Here is a 19,944-nt window from a genome sequence, read left to right on the forward strand (position 1 = left end):
AACCAAAATTTAGAAACATTCTAATAAGGCTGAAATCTTTGACCCCGAAAACCCAAAATACAAACCGATCAGAACTAAACCCGTATGGGTATCCAAAAGCCCATCCCTAGTCATTATTATATATTGTATTTTATCATCATATAATTAATCGTATTTTATATGTACCATCATATAAGTAATCATATAATTAATAGTATTTTATACATACCATCATATAAATAATTACATATATTATATTTTTAAAACTTAATATGAAATATGAAAACCATAATTTGAGTTGGTATTTCAAATTGGGCTTTGTATTATATTTTTCTTATATATATTGACAATATTTTTTTATAATGGTTATTGAAAAATAGTTTAGTAAAAATCCATTTTTGAATATATGTATATTTTTGAATCAATTTTTGATATAAATCAAATTTGAATTATTATTTTGATTTGAAATATGTATATAAAGTTTAAATTTTGTTTTATGGTTAGTTTAGAAAAAAAATTTTTAGGGAATTAGATTGACCCATTTTGGTATATTTTAAAAGTGGCCTAAATAACTTTCAATTTTTTAAAAAAAAACATAAGCCCATTACTTTTTTTCTTAATACTACTATCCTTGTTTTCAAACAAAAATATTTTTTTTTAAAAGACTGCAATCCATGTTTCCAAACACTCCAAATTTTTAAAAGTCCTATTCAAGTCTCCAAACACTCCAATTTTGTACTTGAGTTTTAATAAGATAGATATAGCTTGTCTGGCTAAAAATGATTGTACACTTGCGTACTTTTTTTCTATTAGAACAACTAGGTCCTTGTCCGCGCTACGCGCGGATAGTATTTTAATTTTTTTTTTATATTTTTATACTATTATGTCAATTGTTTAGTTTTATAAAATGTTATGTTTTTACTGTAAATTTGGAATTAAAAATCTAATTTTTCCTTACTGTAAAGTAAGTTAATTTTTTTGAATCTTACCACAACACATTATACATGAAGAGAATATAGTTGGTCTTTATATTCTTATTTGCTGTAATATTGAAAATTTTGATGATTTGTTTAAATGGTTTTTTTTTAATTATATATTTTAAGATTGATTTTTCGTGACTACATTCTATAATTGTCTAAAAAAAATTGTTTGTCCCATATAGACATCCACATAAATATGAACTTCTTATAAATTTGTTCATTGGAATATTTAGTTTCACTTTCAACTTTATTCTCTTTTTTGGCACCCTCATGCTAACTTGTGGGGCTAGCCAACTTGGTGCAAAAGGGTTTACAAAAGCTGATCGAGATGCGCGTGATCGGACACCTTTTGCTAGGCTATTCGTACAGAATTTTAAAGATCTAAGAATATAAGCAATAGAAAGTTCAGAAAATTATTTAGATACAGCATGTATTTCGTCTAGCTCCGAGTCCAAAGCAGGCCAGTCTTCCTCCTTTTGAATGAGTATAACCAGTTGTTCACAGTTGATTGAAAGACCATCTCTTTGTGTCCAAACTTCAGTATCACTTGCATTGCCCATAGCAAACCTTCAGCTTCCGCTTGCAGTGGTGATTTGGTGCGTGTATATTGGCCCTTGCTCAAAACAGCATTGGAAAGTCACCATCCATTAACACAAAGCCAAGTTCATATATATCTCTTTCATTTTATTCAGGATGTCTAGCAAGAGCGTTTCTTTGCGGAGGAACAGTTGTGTCCGTTACTTCAACTCCCATATCAATCTCCATAATCTCGTCTATACGTTGAGATATCCTTCAACAATCTACTTCAATTTTATTCGCTAATGGAAAATACATAATTCCTACGACACTATTAATTATTGTTTTTTTTTGTAACACCGATACGACAAACTTATGTTTGATTTAACAAAACTCTTACTTTAATTTTGTATTAAAGAATCAATCATATTTCATATTATCCATAATTTTAGTAAATTTGATTATTTGTCATGTTTTTATTAGGTTTTAGCTAAGTCATTGATTTATTATTTATTTTTAGCTAAGTCACTAATTTATTAATTAAAAAAATACTCTTAATTAATATTATATATATATTAAAAAATAAATTTTATTTTAGTAATATTAAATTTCTATTTTATATTAAAATTTAGTTAGTTTTTCTTATTTTTCATATTTTATTAGGTTTTAGACTTTTAGATAGGTTATTGATTTATTATTAATTTCTAAGTGATTCGCTAATGTGTTAATTAAAACAATACCCTTAATGAATTTTATATATAATTAAAAAAGAATTTTATTTTAATCATATAAAATTTATATGTTATATTAATATTAAATAATTGATTCTAAAATAATATAATAAAATTATCAAAAATTGAAAAATAAGATAATTTTTATATATATTTTGTTGCTATCTGAAAACAATATTTTTATTATAAAAGTTAAGAAGATACAAAAAATTATAGTTAAATATTATTCAAGAAAAAAACATTTATATAAAGATATTTTCTAAACTATTTCTAAGATATGAGTGTTTTAAAAAATTTAACACAGGATGTTTAGAACACGGGATTATGCTTATGAGAGAGTGGCTCGGGAATAGGCTTCGAAATGGGTCGAATGGGCTCCGAAAATAGCTTATTTTTTTTTAACTCAAACTCAAGTCCGGATGACATGGCATCTTGATTGGTTCACAATATTTTGCCTATGTGGCAAGGCTTAGAAAGTAGGGATTTAGTCCCTTTTATATAGTAGGATAACGAGCGTAAAAGAAGTTAAAATAACTTATTGGCGTAATAAAAACTGAAACAAGAGTAAAGAAGTTTTCCATTCATATTATCTAGCTAACTGTGACATCCAGCGCTAACTAACATGCAATCGTATACATGTACAATGTCAATATCTCACACTCAGTCTAGAGTTTCTTTAGTACCAAAATTGTCCAATATACTTATAGCTGGCTAAGATATTGTTCTGTAGTGTATATTTGAAATCAATACGACCATATCATAATTTGGATAGCTAAAAAAGATTATACACATGCGTAGCTTAGTTCCATAATCATGCCACTTGATTACTAAACTATAACTAACTACAAATTTACATGGCTAATAAATTTGTCTTTAATACTTCTTTATCGTTGCTCAGCAAACGTGTAAGTAGCCAGCTAATAAAAAAAACATACAATGTTAATATCTCACCCTCAGCCTTGGGTTATTCCTAATCACAACATAGTCCAAATATAAAAATACCTGGCTAATATATGCTCTCTCGAGTGTAGTATAATTGCAGCACCATCGTATTATTATTTGGATAGCTAATAAACATTATGCACATGTGTAAATTACTTCCATAACTTTGCCACTTGGTCCACTTGGGCTAGGTGATTAGGTAGGTTCTTCCTGCAACATCGAAGTGAACATAAGCGGAAGGAGACAACAAAGGCAGTGAAGTGGGAGATATGAAAATGTGCTTCCTTTCTAGAGAACTTTGAGTCTTGTTCATAGTAAAGCTTGTATTTTTTTTTCTCGCCGGAAAGCCGTACGATCTGCATCGTCGGAGACGTTCGCCGATTCGTACATCTTCACTAGTCGACGATTAAATCTCTGGCTCCGGCAATCAACGAAGCGGATAATTTTCGGTCAAGACACTGGTCTTTCCTTTTGGAAAATGCACTGTACATCTTCGTACAGAGGAAAATATAAGAGAATCTATACTAAATCTTTACAAAATATCGGCAAAATAAAATTCTCTCTCCCCAGCTATTAGGTGTACTTCCCTATAGCCTATAAGGTTTATCCACAACTTGAGGTCAATTTCGTCTTTACATTTCAGCCATAATGCCAATGAAACCATAAGTTTTACTGTTCTTGGTATTAACCTAATATCATAAATTTCCTTGGTTTTTAAGCAAATTATCCATAATATATATCACCACAATAAATCTTAGAATCCTTAGAAAATATGTTGATATATAATAAAGTTTTTATTAAACTAACCATAAATCTATCTGTATTATTAAAAAAAAAAGGGTACATATTTAGACTTATCCTTAAACTTGCAAAATATTTACAACCCAATACCACTGAGAATAAAATAAATCTATTATTAAGCAATGCTTGTCTTTTTTCGAAGCATTAAATAATTTCCTAAAATAATTATAATTACAAAAGATTACATTAACAAATGATGTGCGTATAATATAACTTTCGCACCAAACTAATTCACGTACCATATCGACACCGTAACATTGCTTATAATATGAATCCCATGCTTAGCTTATTTAACCTGCATGAACATCAAATTATATAAGCTTTATAAGTAATTAAACTCATAGAAAAAGAAAAACTAACAACCATTCTTCATACCAGTTGAACAATTTCAATTCAAACTTTATTTCACGGTGTCCTTAGCTTATTTGTAACCAACTTAATTATTATATTCCACTGGACTATTATATTCAATCCTTAGCTTATTTATACAAATTCCATATGTTCAAATAACTAATAATCATTATTATTGATTAAAATCTAATATTTTGAATTGAAAATCTTTTTTCCCCGCCCCAACAATCTTCTACTTAGGCTTTGGAGAAAATCAATTAGATATCCCCTTCAATTTTGGAACAAATAAGATATATATGAAATTTAAAGGGTAGCTACTAAACAATAAATGCAATATTCAAACTTTCAACGATACAGTCGTAGACTTACTATTTTGTTGGTTTCATAATAACACACAGTAAATAGAATATTCCACATATTAATGCAATTGTGACATGCCTTACACGGGTGGTTAAGATATTTCCTCAGCTCTAGAGTTTTGTATCTCCATTATATATTGTTCCTCAGCTCTAAGGAAATTTTATCATACATTATCATAAAATTTTGATTCATAAGAAAATAAAAATATATTTATGCGGATATCCGGATCATATTCTAAAAATATAGATGATACAATATATTGATGGTTTACAAGATAAAATAAAATTACTCAATATAAACTATAAAATTAGTCTGTTCAGAAATGTTAAAATAAACAAGTATTAAAACGGATAAATTTTAAAATATATATTATCACCTATACAAATAATATTTATTTATACAGAAATAAAAGCACACATCTGTGCGGGTGCCCAAGTCAAGCTCTAGTTCATTATTAATGTTCTTCATTCTTACCTTAAATAAAAGTTACAAAATTGCTTAATATGGCAAAAATATAAATGAAAATTAATAATTTTGAATAAGAAATATTTGATAAAAATTAGTAGAACATCTATCATATTTGTTTAATTTTAAATTAATAAAATAAATTAAAACAACCAAATTAACCATATAATATAATTTCAGATTTTTCTGCATATATTTTGATTTTTTTTAAAGACTATAAATTGCTAAAATTGTTAAAGTCTCACATTCAAATTTTGTGTTACATGATTTAAATTTTTATTATTATGATAAGATACAAATGATTACAAAATCATATAAGTAGGAAGTATCGTTTAATAAACATTAAGATTAAAGTATGTATATATTAATTTTGTTTAAATTAAACAATAAGCCATATAAAATACATAAATATTTTAATTTCAAAATCTGCTTTGAACCACAAAAAGTTATGATAAAAGCTTTGAACAAATATAGACAACTTAATATTAAATTTTAAACTTTGCATTGAATTTTTTAAAAAGTTATAAATTACTAAAACTATTAATCCCACAATAAAAAATTTGTTATCAATGATTTAAAATTTTGTTATAAGAATATAGAAATGATCAAAAAACCATATGATTAGAAATCATCACTTAATATATATTAATATTAAAAATACACTATATACACATTAATATCATTTAAATTTAATTATATACCATATAAAATAGAAAAGGTAATTGTTTAGATTAATAAAAAAAATTGGGTGTTCACACCAATTTAATTATATACGTAAAAGTTACTGATTTCTTAAGTAATTAATATATATTAGTTATTTCATAATATGTAAAAAACATATAGTCCATAAAAATTATATATATATATATATATATATAAATGAAATATTCATTTCTGCGCAAGGCGCGGATCCAAAACCTAATACTTATATGTAATACTTGTAAATGGGTAGTTAGATCACCCAATTTGGTTTAAAGAATCAATATGAATTTATATTGTTGATGACAAAAAAAAGAGTAGTTAATTAAACACTTATATATATAGTGAACATTGTACACACATTATCTTTAATGAAGATATTTTCATTTTACTCTCTATGCTAATAAATTCCCTTTTCTTTCGTCAAATCCAATGTAATCTAATTTGTATAATATGTGGCAATAGGGATTAAACAAAGAGAACTACAATGAAACCTCTATAAATGAATAATGTTAGGATTACACCAAAACTATATTTTTTTTATTAATTTATAGAGATATTAATTTATCGATATACTAATTGAACCAAAAACTCAATTTGAGACTATAAAATTATATTATTTTATAGAGATTTTTAGTGTATATTAATTTATAGATTATTAATTTAAAAAGGTTATACTGTAGTGTGGTTTTGAATAAATTTTCTAAACTATAAGCTTTTTGTATGTTTGTTTGTGGAAGTCTAAGAACATACTCTACATACAAAGTCAATCATTAATATTGATTATCTTCTCTTCTGCAGAATTAAGTGATCACAACTTACATATAGATCCAATTAACTCCTTTCACATAGTAACGAAAAATCTTGACCAATACCAAGTCAAAGTCAATGTTGTCTCTTATCCTTATATACATCTTCCAACACAACTCATTTTATCAATAAAAGCATAGTCTTCCATTGTTCTATGTACATACATTCACCTCAGGAGCTAGTTCTTTTCTCCTTAATATTCTCAAGAAAATGCCTATTGGTGAAGTTATTGTAGGGGCTGCACTTGAAATTACTCTGCAAGTGCTTCATGAAGCTATCAGAAAAGCAAAAGATAGATCTTCAACCAAAAAATGTATCTTGGACCGCCTCGATGCTACAATCTCCAGGATCACTCCGTTGGTGGTTCATGTCGATAAGATCAGCAAAAGAGTAGAAGATTCTGAGAGGAAAGTCATTGAAGAACTCAAGCGTCTTCTTGAAAAGGCTGTTTCTCTTGTTGAGGCTTATGCAGAACTCAGACGCAGAAACCTACACAAGAAGCATAGGTTTGTATAGTTTATATAATACATGAAATACTTGAAAAAGTCTTTGTGATTTCCTAAAATGTTTTTATTTGGTTTACATAATATTTATGTGTTGTTGATATATAGGTGCAAGAGTAGAATCAAAGAGTTAGAAGCTTCATTAAGATGGATGGTAGATGTGGATGTTCAAGTCAACCAATGGCTAGATATCAAAAAACTCGTGGCTAAGATGTCTGAAATGAACACAAAACTCGACAAGATCACGTGCCAACCAACTGATGGTAGTTGTTTCAAGAGCAATGATAGCACATCAACAGTGTTTTCACAAAGTAGTAGTAGTCTCGAAGCAACAGACGGATCTTTAGAGGAAGATGAAGAAGAAAGCCCAAGTAATGGATCCGAACCAAGGATCGATATCCACCTGCGATGGAGTTCAAGAAAAGGAAGAAAAGATCGTGAGATCCGATTCATGGCCAAGTGATTGCTTAAGCAACAAGTAAAATGACTGCTCAGTTGTGAAATATGATGATTATCTTTTTTTTTTGTGGTTGTGTGGTATGGAAATGGAATCATGTACACAAATAAAAATGTAGTTTACCAAAAAGAATGTGTAGAAATGTAGAATTCCTTTTTTTCTCAAATCTAAATGTCAAGTACAAAATACCAATATAAAGAATTTTACAAATGAAGGATGTGAGCAGAATCTTATATATACAATACACATATATATGTATGTGAATCAAAAAATACAAGATGTGAAAGGAGATAAGAAAAAACTCCAATGTGGTGTCTGAACAGTACGGACAAACTCTATCTCTCAAAGAGCATAATCTATTTCTCCGTTACTATCAACATCAATCTCAGATTCAGCAAGAAACCATAAAGGCTACGAACAACTTTAAAACAAAGGTATTCTTGCCCTAAAACCTAACAACAAAATTCTGTAGTGGAGAGGAAACACCAACACATTTTAAAGTCGCTAGGGCTCTCATGTTTCATTCTCATATACCTTTAGTCTTGATCTGATCTTGAAACTAATAGCATTTCTACTTCTCGATATGTCATATTTCATGAAACAATATTTTATTTTGCTGGTTCCTCTCTTAATGATACATCAAAAGTTTTATTTCCTAGACTTGCATGCCCTGATGACAGTGTACCTTATGTACCATCATTTTCCGGTGAATTCTTCGGCCCCTGCCCCTTCACCATCTGATGTAGGCTTGCCTTCTGCAACTACATCTCGTTTACAGAAAAGACCATATCTGTGCAATTCTGTTAATTCTCTTTATCCTTTATCTGATTTTCTTTCCTATGATAAACTCTCTTCTTCTTATTTTCTTTTATCAACAACTTCTATCTGTATGACCACACCTTCTACTTTCAATGAGGCGAAGAAGTCTAAAGAATGATGTAAAGCTGTGGATGACGAGTTTGAGTCTTTACCTTGATACTTGGTCAATTTGTTCTCTCTCTGACGGCAAGAAGACCATTGGAAGCAGATGGCTTTTAAACTCAAACTGAATGCAGATGGATCAGTTGAGTGTCCTAAAGGTCGTTTAGTGGCCAAAGGGTACACACAGCAAGAAGGAGTAGATTTTGTTGATACCTTCTCTTCGGTTGCCAACATGGTAACTATCAAAATGCTGCTTGCCCTTGTTGCTAAGAAGAAATGGTTTCTTCATCAGTTAGACATTTCTAACGCCTTTGTAATGGCGATCTGTCTAAATAGATATATCCTCCGGGTTATGCAGAAATAAAGGGGGCTAATCTTCCACATAACACAGTCTTAGAACTCAAAAAGTCTGTCTACGGGTTTAAGCAAGCATCCATACAGTGGTTCTTAAAATTTTCTTCAACTCTTCTACGTATGGGTTTTGAAAATATCAACGGTGATCATACTCTATTATGGTCTCATTCAGCTGATAAGTTTCTCATGGTTCTGGTATACGTAGACGACATTCTCATTGCCAACAATTCAGAAACTTATGTTTCTTCATTTATCACTCAACGTTCTTCTTGTTTCAAGCTCCGAGATATTGGACACCAAGATACCTTGGAATTGAAATTACACACTCTACTTCTGGGATTTCTATATGTCAACACAAGTACACACTTGACCTTCTTACAGATGCTGGATTGCTTGATTGTCATCCTTCATCTGTTCTAGTAGATCTCAGCATCAAGCTTTCCTCTGAAGATGGTGAGCTCATTTCTAACTCTGAAGTTTATAGACATTTGATTGGAAAATTGATGTATCTTACCATTACGTGTTCAGACATATGCTTTGTTGTTCATAAGCTTTGTCAATATTCCTCAGCTTCATGAATTCCTCATACTAAAGCTGCACACAAGGTTCTGCATTATCTCAAAGAAACCATAGGACAAGCTCTCTTTTACCATGTTGATGATGATTTTCAGGTCAATGCATTATGTGATTCAGATTGGTCACAGTGCCAGATTCTTGACGTTCTATCTCATGGTTTTGCATCTTCAATGGAAACTCTTTGGTTTCATGGAAATCAAGTAAACAAGATTTCGTTTCTCATTCATCCGCTGAGGCTGAATACATATCTATGGCCTTTAATACTAAAGAAGTTATATGGCTTTCTCGTCATATTTCGTGAAACAATACTTTTGCTGGTTCTTCTCTTTATGATACATCAAAAGCGTTCGTTCCTCGTCTTGCACTCCCTGATGACAGTGTACATTCTGTACCATCATCTTCCGGTGAAATGTCGGCCCCTGCCCCTTCACCATCTGATGTAAGCTTGCCTTCTGCAACTACATCTCGTTTAAAGAAAAGACCATACCTGTTCATTCTGTTCATTCTCTTTATCCTTTTTATCTAATTTCTTTCCTATGATAAACTCTCTTCTTCTTATTTTTCCTTTATCAACTCTTCTATCTGTATGACCGCACCTTCCACTTTCAATGAGGCGAAGAAGCCCAAAGAATGGTGTAAAGCTGTGGATGACGAGTTTGAGTCTTTACTTTGATACTTGGTCAATTTTTTCTCTCCCTAAAGGCAAGAAGACCATTGAAAGTAGATGGCTTTTAAACTCAAACTGAATGCAGATATATCAGTTGAGCGTCCTAAAGGTCGTTTAGTGGCCAAAAGGTACACACAGCAAGAAGGAGTAGATTTTGTTGATACATTCTCTCCGGTTGCCAAGATGGTAACTGTCAAAATGCTGCTTGCCTTTGTTGCTAAGAAAAAATGGTTTCTTCATCAGTTAGACGTTTCTAACGCCTTTCTTAATGGTGATATGTCTAAAGATATATATATATATATATATATATATATATTCCTCCGGGTTATGCATAAATAAAGGGGGGTCAATCTTCCACATAATGCAGTCTTAAAACTCAAAACGTCTATCTACGGACTTAAACAAGCATCTCGTCAGTGGTTCTTAAAATTTTCTTCAACTCTTCTACGTATGGGTTTTGAAAAGATCAACGGTGATCATACTCTATTCTGGTCTCATTCAGCTGACAAGTTCCTCATGGTTCTGGAACGTAGACGGCATTCTCATTGCCAACAATTCAGAGACTTTTGTTTCTTTGTTGATCATTCAACGTTCTTCTTGTTTCAGCTCCGGGATATTGGAAACCAAGATACCTTGGAATTGAAATTGCTGGCTCTACTTCTGGGATTTCTATATGTCAACACAAGTATACACTTGACATTTTTACTGATGCTGGATTGCTTGATTGTCGTCATTCATCTGTTCAAATGAATCTCAACGTCAAGCTTTCCTCCAAAGATGGTGAACTCATTTCTAACACATAATACAGTCTTAGAACTCAAAAAGTCTGTCTACGGGTTTAAGCAAGCATCCATACAGTGGTTCTTAAAATTTTCTTCAACTCTTCTACGTATGGGTTTTGAAAATATCAACGGTGATCATACTCTATTATGGTCTCATTCAGCTGATAAGTTTCTCATGGTTCTGGTATACGTAGACGACATTCTCATTGCCAACAATTCAGAAACTTATGTTTCTTCATTTATCACTCAACGTTCTTCTTGTTTCAAGCTCCGAGATATTGGACACCAAGATACCTTGGAATTGAAATTGCTCACTCTACTTCTGGGATTTCTATATGTCAACACAAGTACACACTTGACCTTCTTACAGATGCTGGATTGCTTGATTGTCATCCTTCATCTGTTCTAGTAGATCTCAGCATCAAGCTTTCCTCTGAAGATGATGAGCTCATTTCTAACGCTGAAGTTTATAGACATTTGATTGGAAAATTGATGTATCTTACCATTACGTGTTCAGACATATGCTTTGTTGTTCATAAGCTTTGTCAATATTCCTCAGCTTCATGAATTCCTCATATTAAAGCTGCACACAAGGTTCTGCATTATCTCAAAGAAACCATAGGACAAGCTCTCTTTTACCCTGTTGATGATGATTTTCAGGTCAATGCATTATGTGATTCAGATTGGTCACAGTGCCAGATTCTTGACGTTCTATCTCATGGTTTTGCATCTTCAATGGAAACTCTTTGGTTTCATGGAAATCAAGTAAACAAGATTTCGTTTCTCATTCATCCGCTGAGGCTGAATACATATCTATGGCCTTTAATACTAAAGAAGTTATATGGCTTTGTCAAATGGTGAATGATTTGCAGGTTTTTTCTCCAACGGTACCGATTCTTTATTGTGACAGTACTGCTGCCCTTCATATTTTCAAGAACCCTGTTTTCACGAGAGAGCCAAACACATAGAGAGGGATTGCCACTCCATTCGAGAGAAGACTGTAGCTGGTCAGATCAAAGCACTTCATGTGAGATCGGAGAATCAGCTTGCGGATCCGTTCACTAAGCCAGTCTATCCTACTATGTTCCATAAGTTCATGTCCAAGATGGATTTTCATAATCTTCTAAGACATCTTGAGGGAGACTATTAGGTGTTATCATCCCCTATATATTAAAGGAGAAACATTACAAAATTTGAGGTAGTCATGTGTCATCACCACAATGAGTCATAAAAATTTTAGAGAAATAGGTTGGTCCATCTAAATATATAATCAACTTTTTTATCATTGTTAATGTTCTTCATTCTTACCTTAAATAAAAATTATGAAATTGCCTAATGTGGCAAAAATATATATGAAATTAATGATTTTGAATCCCCTATATTTTAAAGGAGAAACATTACAAAATTTGAGGTAGCCATGTGTCATCACCACAATGAATTTTAAAATCTTTAGAGAAATAGGTTGGTCCATCTAAATATATAATCAACTTTTTATCATTATTAATGTTCTTCATTCTTACCTTAAATAAAAATTACAAAATTTCTTAATGTGGCAAAAATATATATGAAATTCATGATTTTGAATAAAATATATTTGATAAAATTTAGTGTTACCTCTATCATATTTGTTTAATTTAAAAATAATAAAATAAATAAACAACCAAATTAACCATATAATAAACTTTCAGATTTTTCTGCATATGTTATATTTTTTTTTTTAAACGACTATAAATTACTAAAACTATTAAAAGTTTCACATTCAATTTTTTTGTGATTCATTATTTAAATTTTTTGTTATGATAAGATACAAATGATTACAAAATCATATAAGTAGAAAATATCATTTAATAAGTATTAAGATTAAAGTATGTATATTTTAATATCGTTTAAATTAAACTATAAACCATATAAAATTCAGAAATATTTTAATTTCAAAATTGCTTTGAACCAAAAAAATTATGATAAAAGCTTTGAACACATATTGACAAGTTAATATTATATTTTAAACTTTGCATTAATTTTTTAAAAAAATTACTAAAACTATTTATCACATAATGAAATTTTTGTTATCAGTGATTTAAAGTTTTTGTTATACAAATATAAAATGATCAAAATACCATATGATTAGAAATGATCACTTAATATATATATCAATATTAAAAATACATTATATGTAAGTTAATATCATTAAAATTTACTTATATACCATATAAAATAGAAAAGGTGATTGTTTGGATTAGCGAAATTTATTTGTGTGTTCACACCAATTTAATTATGTACTAGCTTTTGACCCGCGCGTCCGCGCGGGTGTTTGTTCTACATATCATATGTTTCTAACTTTTGAAAATTTGATAAATTTAATTGTTTATACTCATTATTAATTAGATTCATATGTTTTTTAGGTATGAGATTGATGTATCTTGTTCAATGTGAATATTTGAGATTTACGTATACTTGCGGGTTTTTCTAAATTATATTATAAACTATTATGTTTTAAAGTTGAATATAAACTCCAAATTTTTATTGAGTTTTGTAAAACAAATACAGAATTTAGACAAACCAAAAAAAATAATGAAACCAAGTTACAAAAAAAAAACATTCAAAAATAAGAAGAACAGTCATGACCAGTTACTTAGTTTAGATTATGTTTAAAAAAAAAGAATGTAAAAAAAACAGATTTTAAAAAATTGTATTTAGCAAACCTAATTAATGTAATTAAATAGGGCTATTTTGTTTATGAAAAAAGTTGGTACATCGTAATGGACATTTTCTAATAATCCAAACCCATATGTGTATATTTAATAAATCTATTTTATTAAAGCAAGAGTGGGATTTTATTTGACATAAAATATTTTATTTTGAAAAGATATATTTATTTTTATAGATAAACATACTAATTGTTTTTTAGTTTATAAATAAACACATCAAAAATAAATAATATAATTAAAAATTTACTAATTGACGAATATATTATATAACATATTATTTTTATAGTTTAGTATCTAACTACAATATGAGTAACCAACAAATTATAAAAAATAAAAAATATTGGTCTACCATAAATGTTGTATACTACAAATCGAAAACAAACACCCATATAGATATAGGTGATGTAGTGTTTTTAATGACTTTTAACATCTAATTTTATCTCATTTTAGTAATTTATATTGCATATTAGGAGTATATATTGCAATTTTTTTGCATAATTGTATATAAAAGGATTAAAGTGCACACTTGAAAAGTTTGGGGCAAAATTATGAGGTTATTCCTGTGAATTTAGAAGTATTGGGGCAAATGTGAACAACAGTAAATGCAGGTACCAAGGTTACAAAATCGGAATATTTGCTGGGTTTAGATATCACTATTAAAATATTCGGGGTTGATTTGGAAGGATATTTCTGCAATTTACAAAGCCTTTGGTCGATTTAAAAATAATCAGAAATATGAGGGACCTAAGTGAAAATACAGAGAAGCCAGCCATTGGAATGGATCGAGCTTTATCTTTGCCAGATCTGGAGTTTGAAGACGCCGGCGGCCATGACGACGAAGCCCACAACGGAGCAGAGTCAGGGAATGGAGACGTCATGGACTTTAGACACGTTAAGCATTAAGCAGCAGAGATGGAGATTGGAGGCCATAGAGGAAGAAGAGCCACAGCGGCTAGGTGCACAGCGGCAAGCACAGTGAGTCGACGACGAGAAGCCATCTCGGAAAGCCTTCATGATCAGCGGAGTTAAGATTTGAAGAAGATACGTGAACTCTCAATTCAAGATTTCGTGTGTTTTAAAAAAATTTGGTTGAGTAATTAAATAAAACGACAGTGTTTTAATTTCAGTGGCATACCATTGTAATTATTGAGGAAAACTCAGGGCTAAGTACAAAATGTACTCCTGTTTTAATAGTTTAGATGTAATAATTGCTGATTTCTTAATTATTTAATATATATATATATATTATTTTTATAATATGTAAAAACATATAATGCATAAATTATATATATGCGCGGGTCTTAATCAAGTACTTGTATATAATACTTGTAAATGAGTACTTAGAGTAATTAATTAAACACATGTATATATAGTGAACATTGTACACACATTATCTTTAATGAAGATATTTTCACTTTATTCTCTATGTAAACAAATTCCATTTTCTTTCGTCAAATCCAATGTTATCCTCTTTTTTTTAGTGCAACATCCAATGTAATCTAATTTGTATAATATGTGGCAATAGGGATTAAACAAAGAGAACTAGTGTGGTTTTGAATAAATTTTCTAAACTATAAGCTTTTTGTATGTTTGTTTGTGGAAGTCAAGAACATATTCTACATACAAAGTCAATCATTAATATTGATTAACTTCACTTCTGCAGAATTAAGTGATCACAACGTACGTATAGATCCAATTAACTCCTTTCACATAGCAACGAAAGAATCTTCACCAATACCAAGTCAAAGTCAATGTTGTCTCTTATCCTTAATCCTTATATACATCTTCCAACACAACTCATTTTATCAATAAAAGCATAGTCTTCCATTGTTCTATGTACATACATTCACCGCAGGAGCTAGTTCTTCTCTCCTTATTATTCTCAAGAAAATGCCTATTGGTGAGGTTATTGTAGGGGCTGCTCTTGGAATTACTCTGCAAGTGCTTCATCAAGCTATCATAAAAGCAAAAGATAAATCTTCAACCACAAAATGTATCTTGGTTCGCCTCGATGCTACAATCTCCAGGATCACTCCGTTGGTGGTTCATGTCGATAAGATCAGCAAAAGAGTAGAAGATTCTGAGAGGAAAGTCATTGAAGAACTCAAGCGTCTTCTTGAAAAGGCTGTTTCTCTTGTTGAGGCTTATGCAGAACTCAGACGCAGAAACCTACACAAGAAGCATAGGTTTGTATAGTTTATATATAATACATGAAATACTTGAAAAAGTCTTTGTGATTTCTTAAAATTTTTTTATTTGGTCTACATAATATTTATGTGTTGTTGATATATAGGTACAAGAGTAGAATCAAAGAGTTAGAAGCTTCATTAAGATGGATGGTAGATGTGGATGTTCAAGTCAACCAATGGCTAGATATCAAAGAACTCGTGGCTAAGATGTCTGAAATGAACACAAAACTCGACAAGATCACGTGCCAACCAACTGATGGTAGTTGTTTCAAGAGCAATGATAGCACATCACCAGTGTTATCACAAAGTAGTAGGCTCGAAGCAACAGACGGATCTTCAGAGGAAGATGAAGAAGAAAGCTCAAGTAATGGATCCGAACCAAGGATCGATATCCACCTGCGATGGAGTTCAAGAAAAGGAAGAAAAGATCGTGAGATCCGATTCACGGCCAAGTGATGGCTTAAGCAACAAGTAAAATGAATGCTCATTTTGTGAAATATGATTATCCTTTTTTTTTTGTTGTGGTTGTGTGGAATGGAAATGGAATCATGTACACAAATAAAAATGTAGTTTACCAAAACAAATGTGTAGAAATGTAGAATTCTTTTTTTCTCAAATCTAAATGTCAAGTACAAAATACCAATATAACGAATTTTATAAATGAAGGATGTGAGAGGAATCTTATTTATATAATACACATATATATGTATGTGAATCAAAAATTACAAGATGGGAAAGGAGATAAGAAAAAACCCCAATGTGGTGTCTGAACAGTACGGACAAAACCGAGTTTGTCCTCAGCTCTCAAAGAGCATAATCTATTTCTCCGCTACTATCAACATCAATCTCAGATTCAGCAAGAAACCATAAAGGCTACGAACATCTGGAATCGTGGCCTCTGAGATGATTTGCATTATATTGTCAAGGCTCTGCATCGGCTGCTCTGGCTCTTGGAACTGACTACACATTCATTATGTTATCTGGCACAGTTGGATATCTCATCATTGTCCATACAGAACCGTAAGACTTACAGTTGCAGGATCAGCCACAAGAATCCTCGATATTAGATGGCGACATTCGGGTGAAAGGTTTAAGTCCTAAGGGATTGTGTAAGTGACACTAAGGATTCTCTGCGTTTAAGCAGTTTCGAGAATAATAAGTAAAAGATGTTTTGAGATATCAAGAAAACTGTTTCTTAAGAAAACGTTACATGTATACGCATCAACCAACATTACATAAAGGGTTACGCCACATGAGAGCGCTAGCGACTTTAAAATATGAGAATATTTTAAGCTTTATATATTACTTGGTCTTATTCTCCACATGAGAGCCCTAGTGGAGAGGAAACACCAACATAAGCTTGTTTAGCACTAGACAAAGGAATTGGTCTCACTGCCACATACTTTGCCATCATATTCCTGTCGAAGAAGAATCCCTGGTGCAATGTATGCAGGAGTACCAACAGTTGACTTGGGTTGCGAATGAAGAATAGAAGACTGAAGAAAAAGAAATGCATATTTGAGATTTACGCAGAAACAATTCATTTCAATATTAATAAGCAGGAAATGTAGCGATAAGAAGCAGCAGAAGGAACTGAAACACATATAATAAACAAGGAACTGAGAGAACAAACCTAGAGAGAAATAGTAGTACCTTGAGGGGCATAATTTCCAAAATCACATAATTTTAAACGAGGGGCATGACTTCCATCCAACAATGTATTTGTAGAAATATGCGGTAAGTAATAAGAAAATAGAAAAAGTATGTATATTCTTAGAATGATTTGTACAAAAGATACAAGATATATATAGAGCAATAAACTAGCTTGTGACCTTGCAGATCATTCTGAAAATGCTGTGACCTTACAGATCATTCTTTCGACTTTGCTGATTCCGTCTGCTGATAGTAGTGGAGATACTTACTTATGGAGAAATCACTCTGGGGGTTTTGGTCCGTCGTTCTCGACCCGTGTAACATGGGAAAGGAGTCGAACTCGCAGCCCCTAGAGATTTTTAGTGTATATAATTTCTTATTAATTTATAGAGATATTAATTTATCAATATACTAATTGAACCAAAAACTCAATTTCTTATTAATTTATAGAGATATTAATTTAAACTATAGAGATATTAATTTATCGATATACTAATTGAACCAAAAACTCAATTTGAGACTATAAAAATTATACTATTTTATAGAGATTTTTAGTGTATATTAATTTATAGAGTATTAATTTAAAAAGGTTATACTGTAGTGTGGTTTTGGATAAATTTTCTAAACTATAAGCTTTTTGTATGTTTGTTTGTGGAAGTCAAGAACATATTCTACATACAAAGTCAATCATTAATATTGATTATCTTCTCTTCTGCAGAATTAAGTTATCACAACTTACATATAGATCCAATTAACTCCTTTCACATAGTAACGAAAAATCTTGACCAATACCAAGTCAAAGTCAATGTTGTCTCTTATCCTTATATACATCTTCCAACACAACTCATTTTATCAATAAAAGCATAGTCTTCCATTGTTCTATGTACATACATTAACCTCAGGAGCTAGTTCTTCTCTCCTTAATATTCTCAAGAAAATGCCTATTGGTGAAGTTATTGTAGGGGCTGCACTTGGAATTACTCTGCAAGTGCTTCATGAAGCTATCATAAAAGCAAAAGATAGATCTTCAACCAAAAAATGTATCTTGGACCGCCTCGATGCTATAATCTCCAGGATCACTCCGTTGGTGGTTCATGTCGATAAGATCAGCAAAAGAGTAGAAGATTCTGAGAGGAAAGTCATTGAAGAACTCAAGCGTCTTCTTGAAAAGGCTGTTTCTCTTGTTGAGGCTTATGCAGAACTCAGACGCAGAAACCTACATAAGAAGCATAGGTTTGTATAGTTTATATAATACATGAAATACTTGAAAAAGTCTTTGTGATTTCTTAAAATGTTTTTATTTGGTTTACATAATATTTATGTGTTGTTGATATATAGGTGCAAGAGTAGAATCAAAGAGTTAGAAGCTTCATTAAGATGGATGGTAGATGTGGATGTTCAAGTCAACCAATGGCTAGATATCAAAAAACTCGTGGCTAAGATGTCTGAAATGAACACAAAACTCGACAAGATCACGTGCCAACCAACTGATGGTAGTTGTTTCAAGAGCAATGATAGCACATCACCAGTGTTTTCACAAAGTAGTAGGCTCGAAGCAACAGACGGATCTTCAGAGGAAGATGAAGAAGAAAGCCCAAGTAATGGATCCGAACCAAGGATCGATATCCACCTGCGATGGATTTCAAGAAAAGGAAGAAAAGATCATGGGATCCGATTCACGGCCAAGTGATGGCTTAAGCAACAAGTAAAATGAATGAATGCTCATTTGTGAAATATGATTATCTTTTTTTTTTTTTTTGTGGTTGTGTGGAATGGAAATGGAATCATGTACACAAATAAAAATGTAGTTTACCAAAAACAAATGTGTAGAAATGTAGAATTCTTTTTTTTTCTCAAATCTAAATGTCAAGTACAAAATACCAATATAAAGAATTTTATAAATGAAGGATGTGAGAGGAATCTTATATTATATAATACACATACATATATGTATGTGAATCAAAAATTACAAGATGGGAAAGGAGATAAGAAAAATCTCCAATGTGGTGTCTGAACAGTACGGACAAAACAGAGTTTGTCCTCCTTAGCTCTCAAAGAGCATAATCTATTTCTCCGCTACTATCGACATCAATCTCAGATTCAGCAAGAAACCATAAAGGCTACGAACATCTGGAATCGTGGCCTCTGAGATGATTTGCATTATATTGTCAAGGCTCTGAATCGGCTGCTCTGGCTCTTGGAACTGACTACCCATTCATTATGTTCTCGTCCATCAAGTCACGGGGATGATTCTTCAAGAACCATTCATGGAATTTGATATCCGGAATACAGAACCCACAAATGCTTTATAGAACCGTAAGACTTACAGTTGCAGGATCAGCCACGAAAATCCTCGATAGATGGCGACATTCTGGTGAAAGGTTTAAGTCCTAAGGGATTTATGTGACACTAAGGATTCTCTGCGTTTAAGTAAAAGATGTTTTGAGATATCAAGAAAACTGTTTCTTAAGAAAACGTTATATGTATGATCTTTCGATAA

General features: G+C 31.2%; 4 protein-coding genes across 4 annotated transcripts; all 4 read left to right on the top strand.

Moving 5' to 3' along the window:
* Positions 1-6,587: 6,587 nt before the first annotated feature.
* LOC125578409 (RPW8-like protein 3) lies at positions 6,588-9,180 on the top strand. Its single transcript, XM_048741019.1, has one exon. It carries the CDS (start codon positions 7,199-7,201, stop codon positions 7,598-7,600), a length of 402 nt encoding a protein of 133 aa, XP_048596976.1. The 5' UTR covers positions 6,588-7,198; the 3' UTR covers positions 7,601-9,180.
* LOC125578177 (RPW8-like protein 3) lies at positions 6,845-7,150 on the top strand. The gene has a single exon (XM_048740514.1). It carries the CDS (start codon positions 6,845-6,847, stop codon positions 7,148-7,150), a length of 306 nt encoding a protein of 101 aa, XP_048596471.1.
* A 3,782-nt stretch (positions 9,181-12,962) lies between the features above and the next one.
* Positions 12,963-16,470, top strand: LOC125578410 (RPW8-like protein 3). Its single transcript, XM_048741020.1, has 2 exons — positions 12,963-15,788; positions 15,896-16,470. The coding sequence occupies exons 1-2, from the start codon at positions 15,493-15,495 to the stop codon at positions 16,245-16,247; spliced, it is 648 nt and encodes a 215-aa protein (XP_048596977.1). The 5' UTR covers positions 12,963-15,492; the 3' UTR covers positions 16,248-16,470.
* A 1,677-nt stretch (positions 16,471-18,147) lies between these two features.
* On the top strand, positions 18,148-19,349 carry LOC106379937 (RPW8-like protein 3). The gene is made up of 2 exons (XM_013819783.3): positions 18,148-18,677; positions 18,783-19,349. The coding sequence occupies exons 1-2, from the start codon at positions 18,382-18,384 to the stop codon at positions 19,132-19,134; spliced, it is 648 nt and encodes a 215-aa protein (XP_013675237.2). The 5' UTR covers positions 18,148-18,381; the 3' UTR covers positions 19,135-19,349.
* The last annotated feature ends 595 nt before the right edge of the window (positions 19,350-19,944 follow it).

Source organism: Brassica napus, chromosome A9 (genome assembly GCF_020379485.1).
Source record: "Brassica napus cultivar Da-Ae chromosome A9, Da-Ae, whole genome shotgun sequence".
NCBI lineage: Eukaryota > Viridiplantae > Streptophyta > Magnoliopsida > Brassicales > Brassicaceae > Brassica > Brassica napus.

Excerpts from the sequence above, each read along its gene's own strand:
- LOC125578410 (XM_048741020.1), top strand. The coding sequence starts at position 15,493 with ATGCCTATTGGTGAGGTTATTGTAGGGGCTGCTCTTGGAATTACTCTG. Across the intron at positions 15,789-15,895 it reads AACCTACACAAGAAGCATAG|GTACAAGAGTAGAATCAAAG; the intron begins GTTTGTATAGTT and ends GTTGATATATAG.
- LOC106379937 (XM_013819783.3), top strand. The coding sequence starts at position 18,382 with ATGCCTATTGGTGAAGTTATTGTAGGGGCTGCACTTGGAATTACTCTG. Across the intron at positions 18,678-18,782 it reads AACCTACATAAGAAGCATAG|GTGCAAGAGTAGAATCAAAG; the intron begins GTTTGTATAGTT and ends GTTGATATATAG.
- LOC125578177 (XM_048740514.1), top strand. The coding sequence starts at position 6,845 with ATGCCTATTGGTGAAGTTATTGTAGGGGCTGCACTTGAAATTACTCTG.
- LOC125578409 (XM_048741019.1), top strand. The coding sequence starts at position 7,199 with ATGTTTTTATTTGGTTTACATAATATTTATGTGTTGTTGATATATAGG.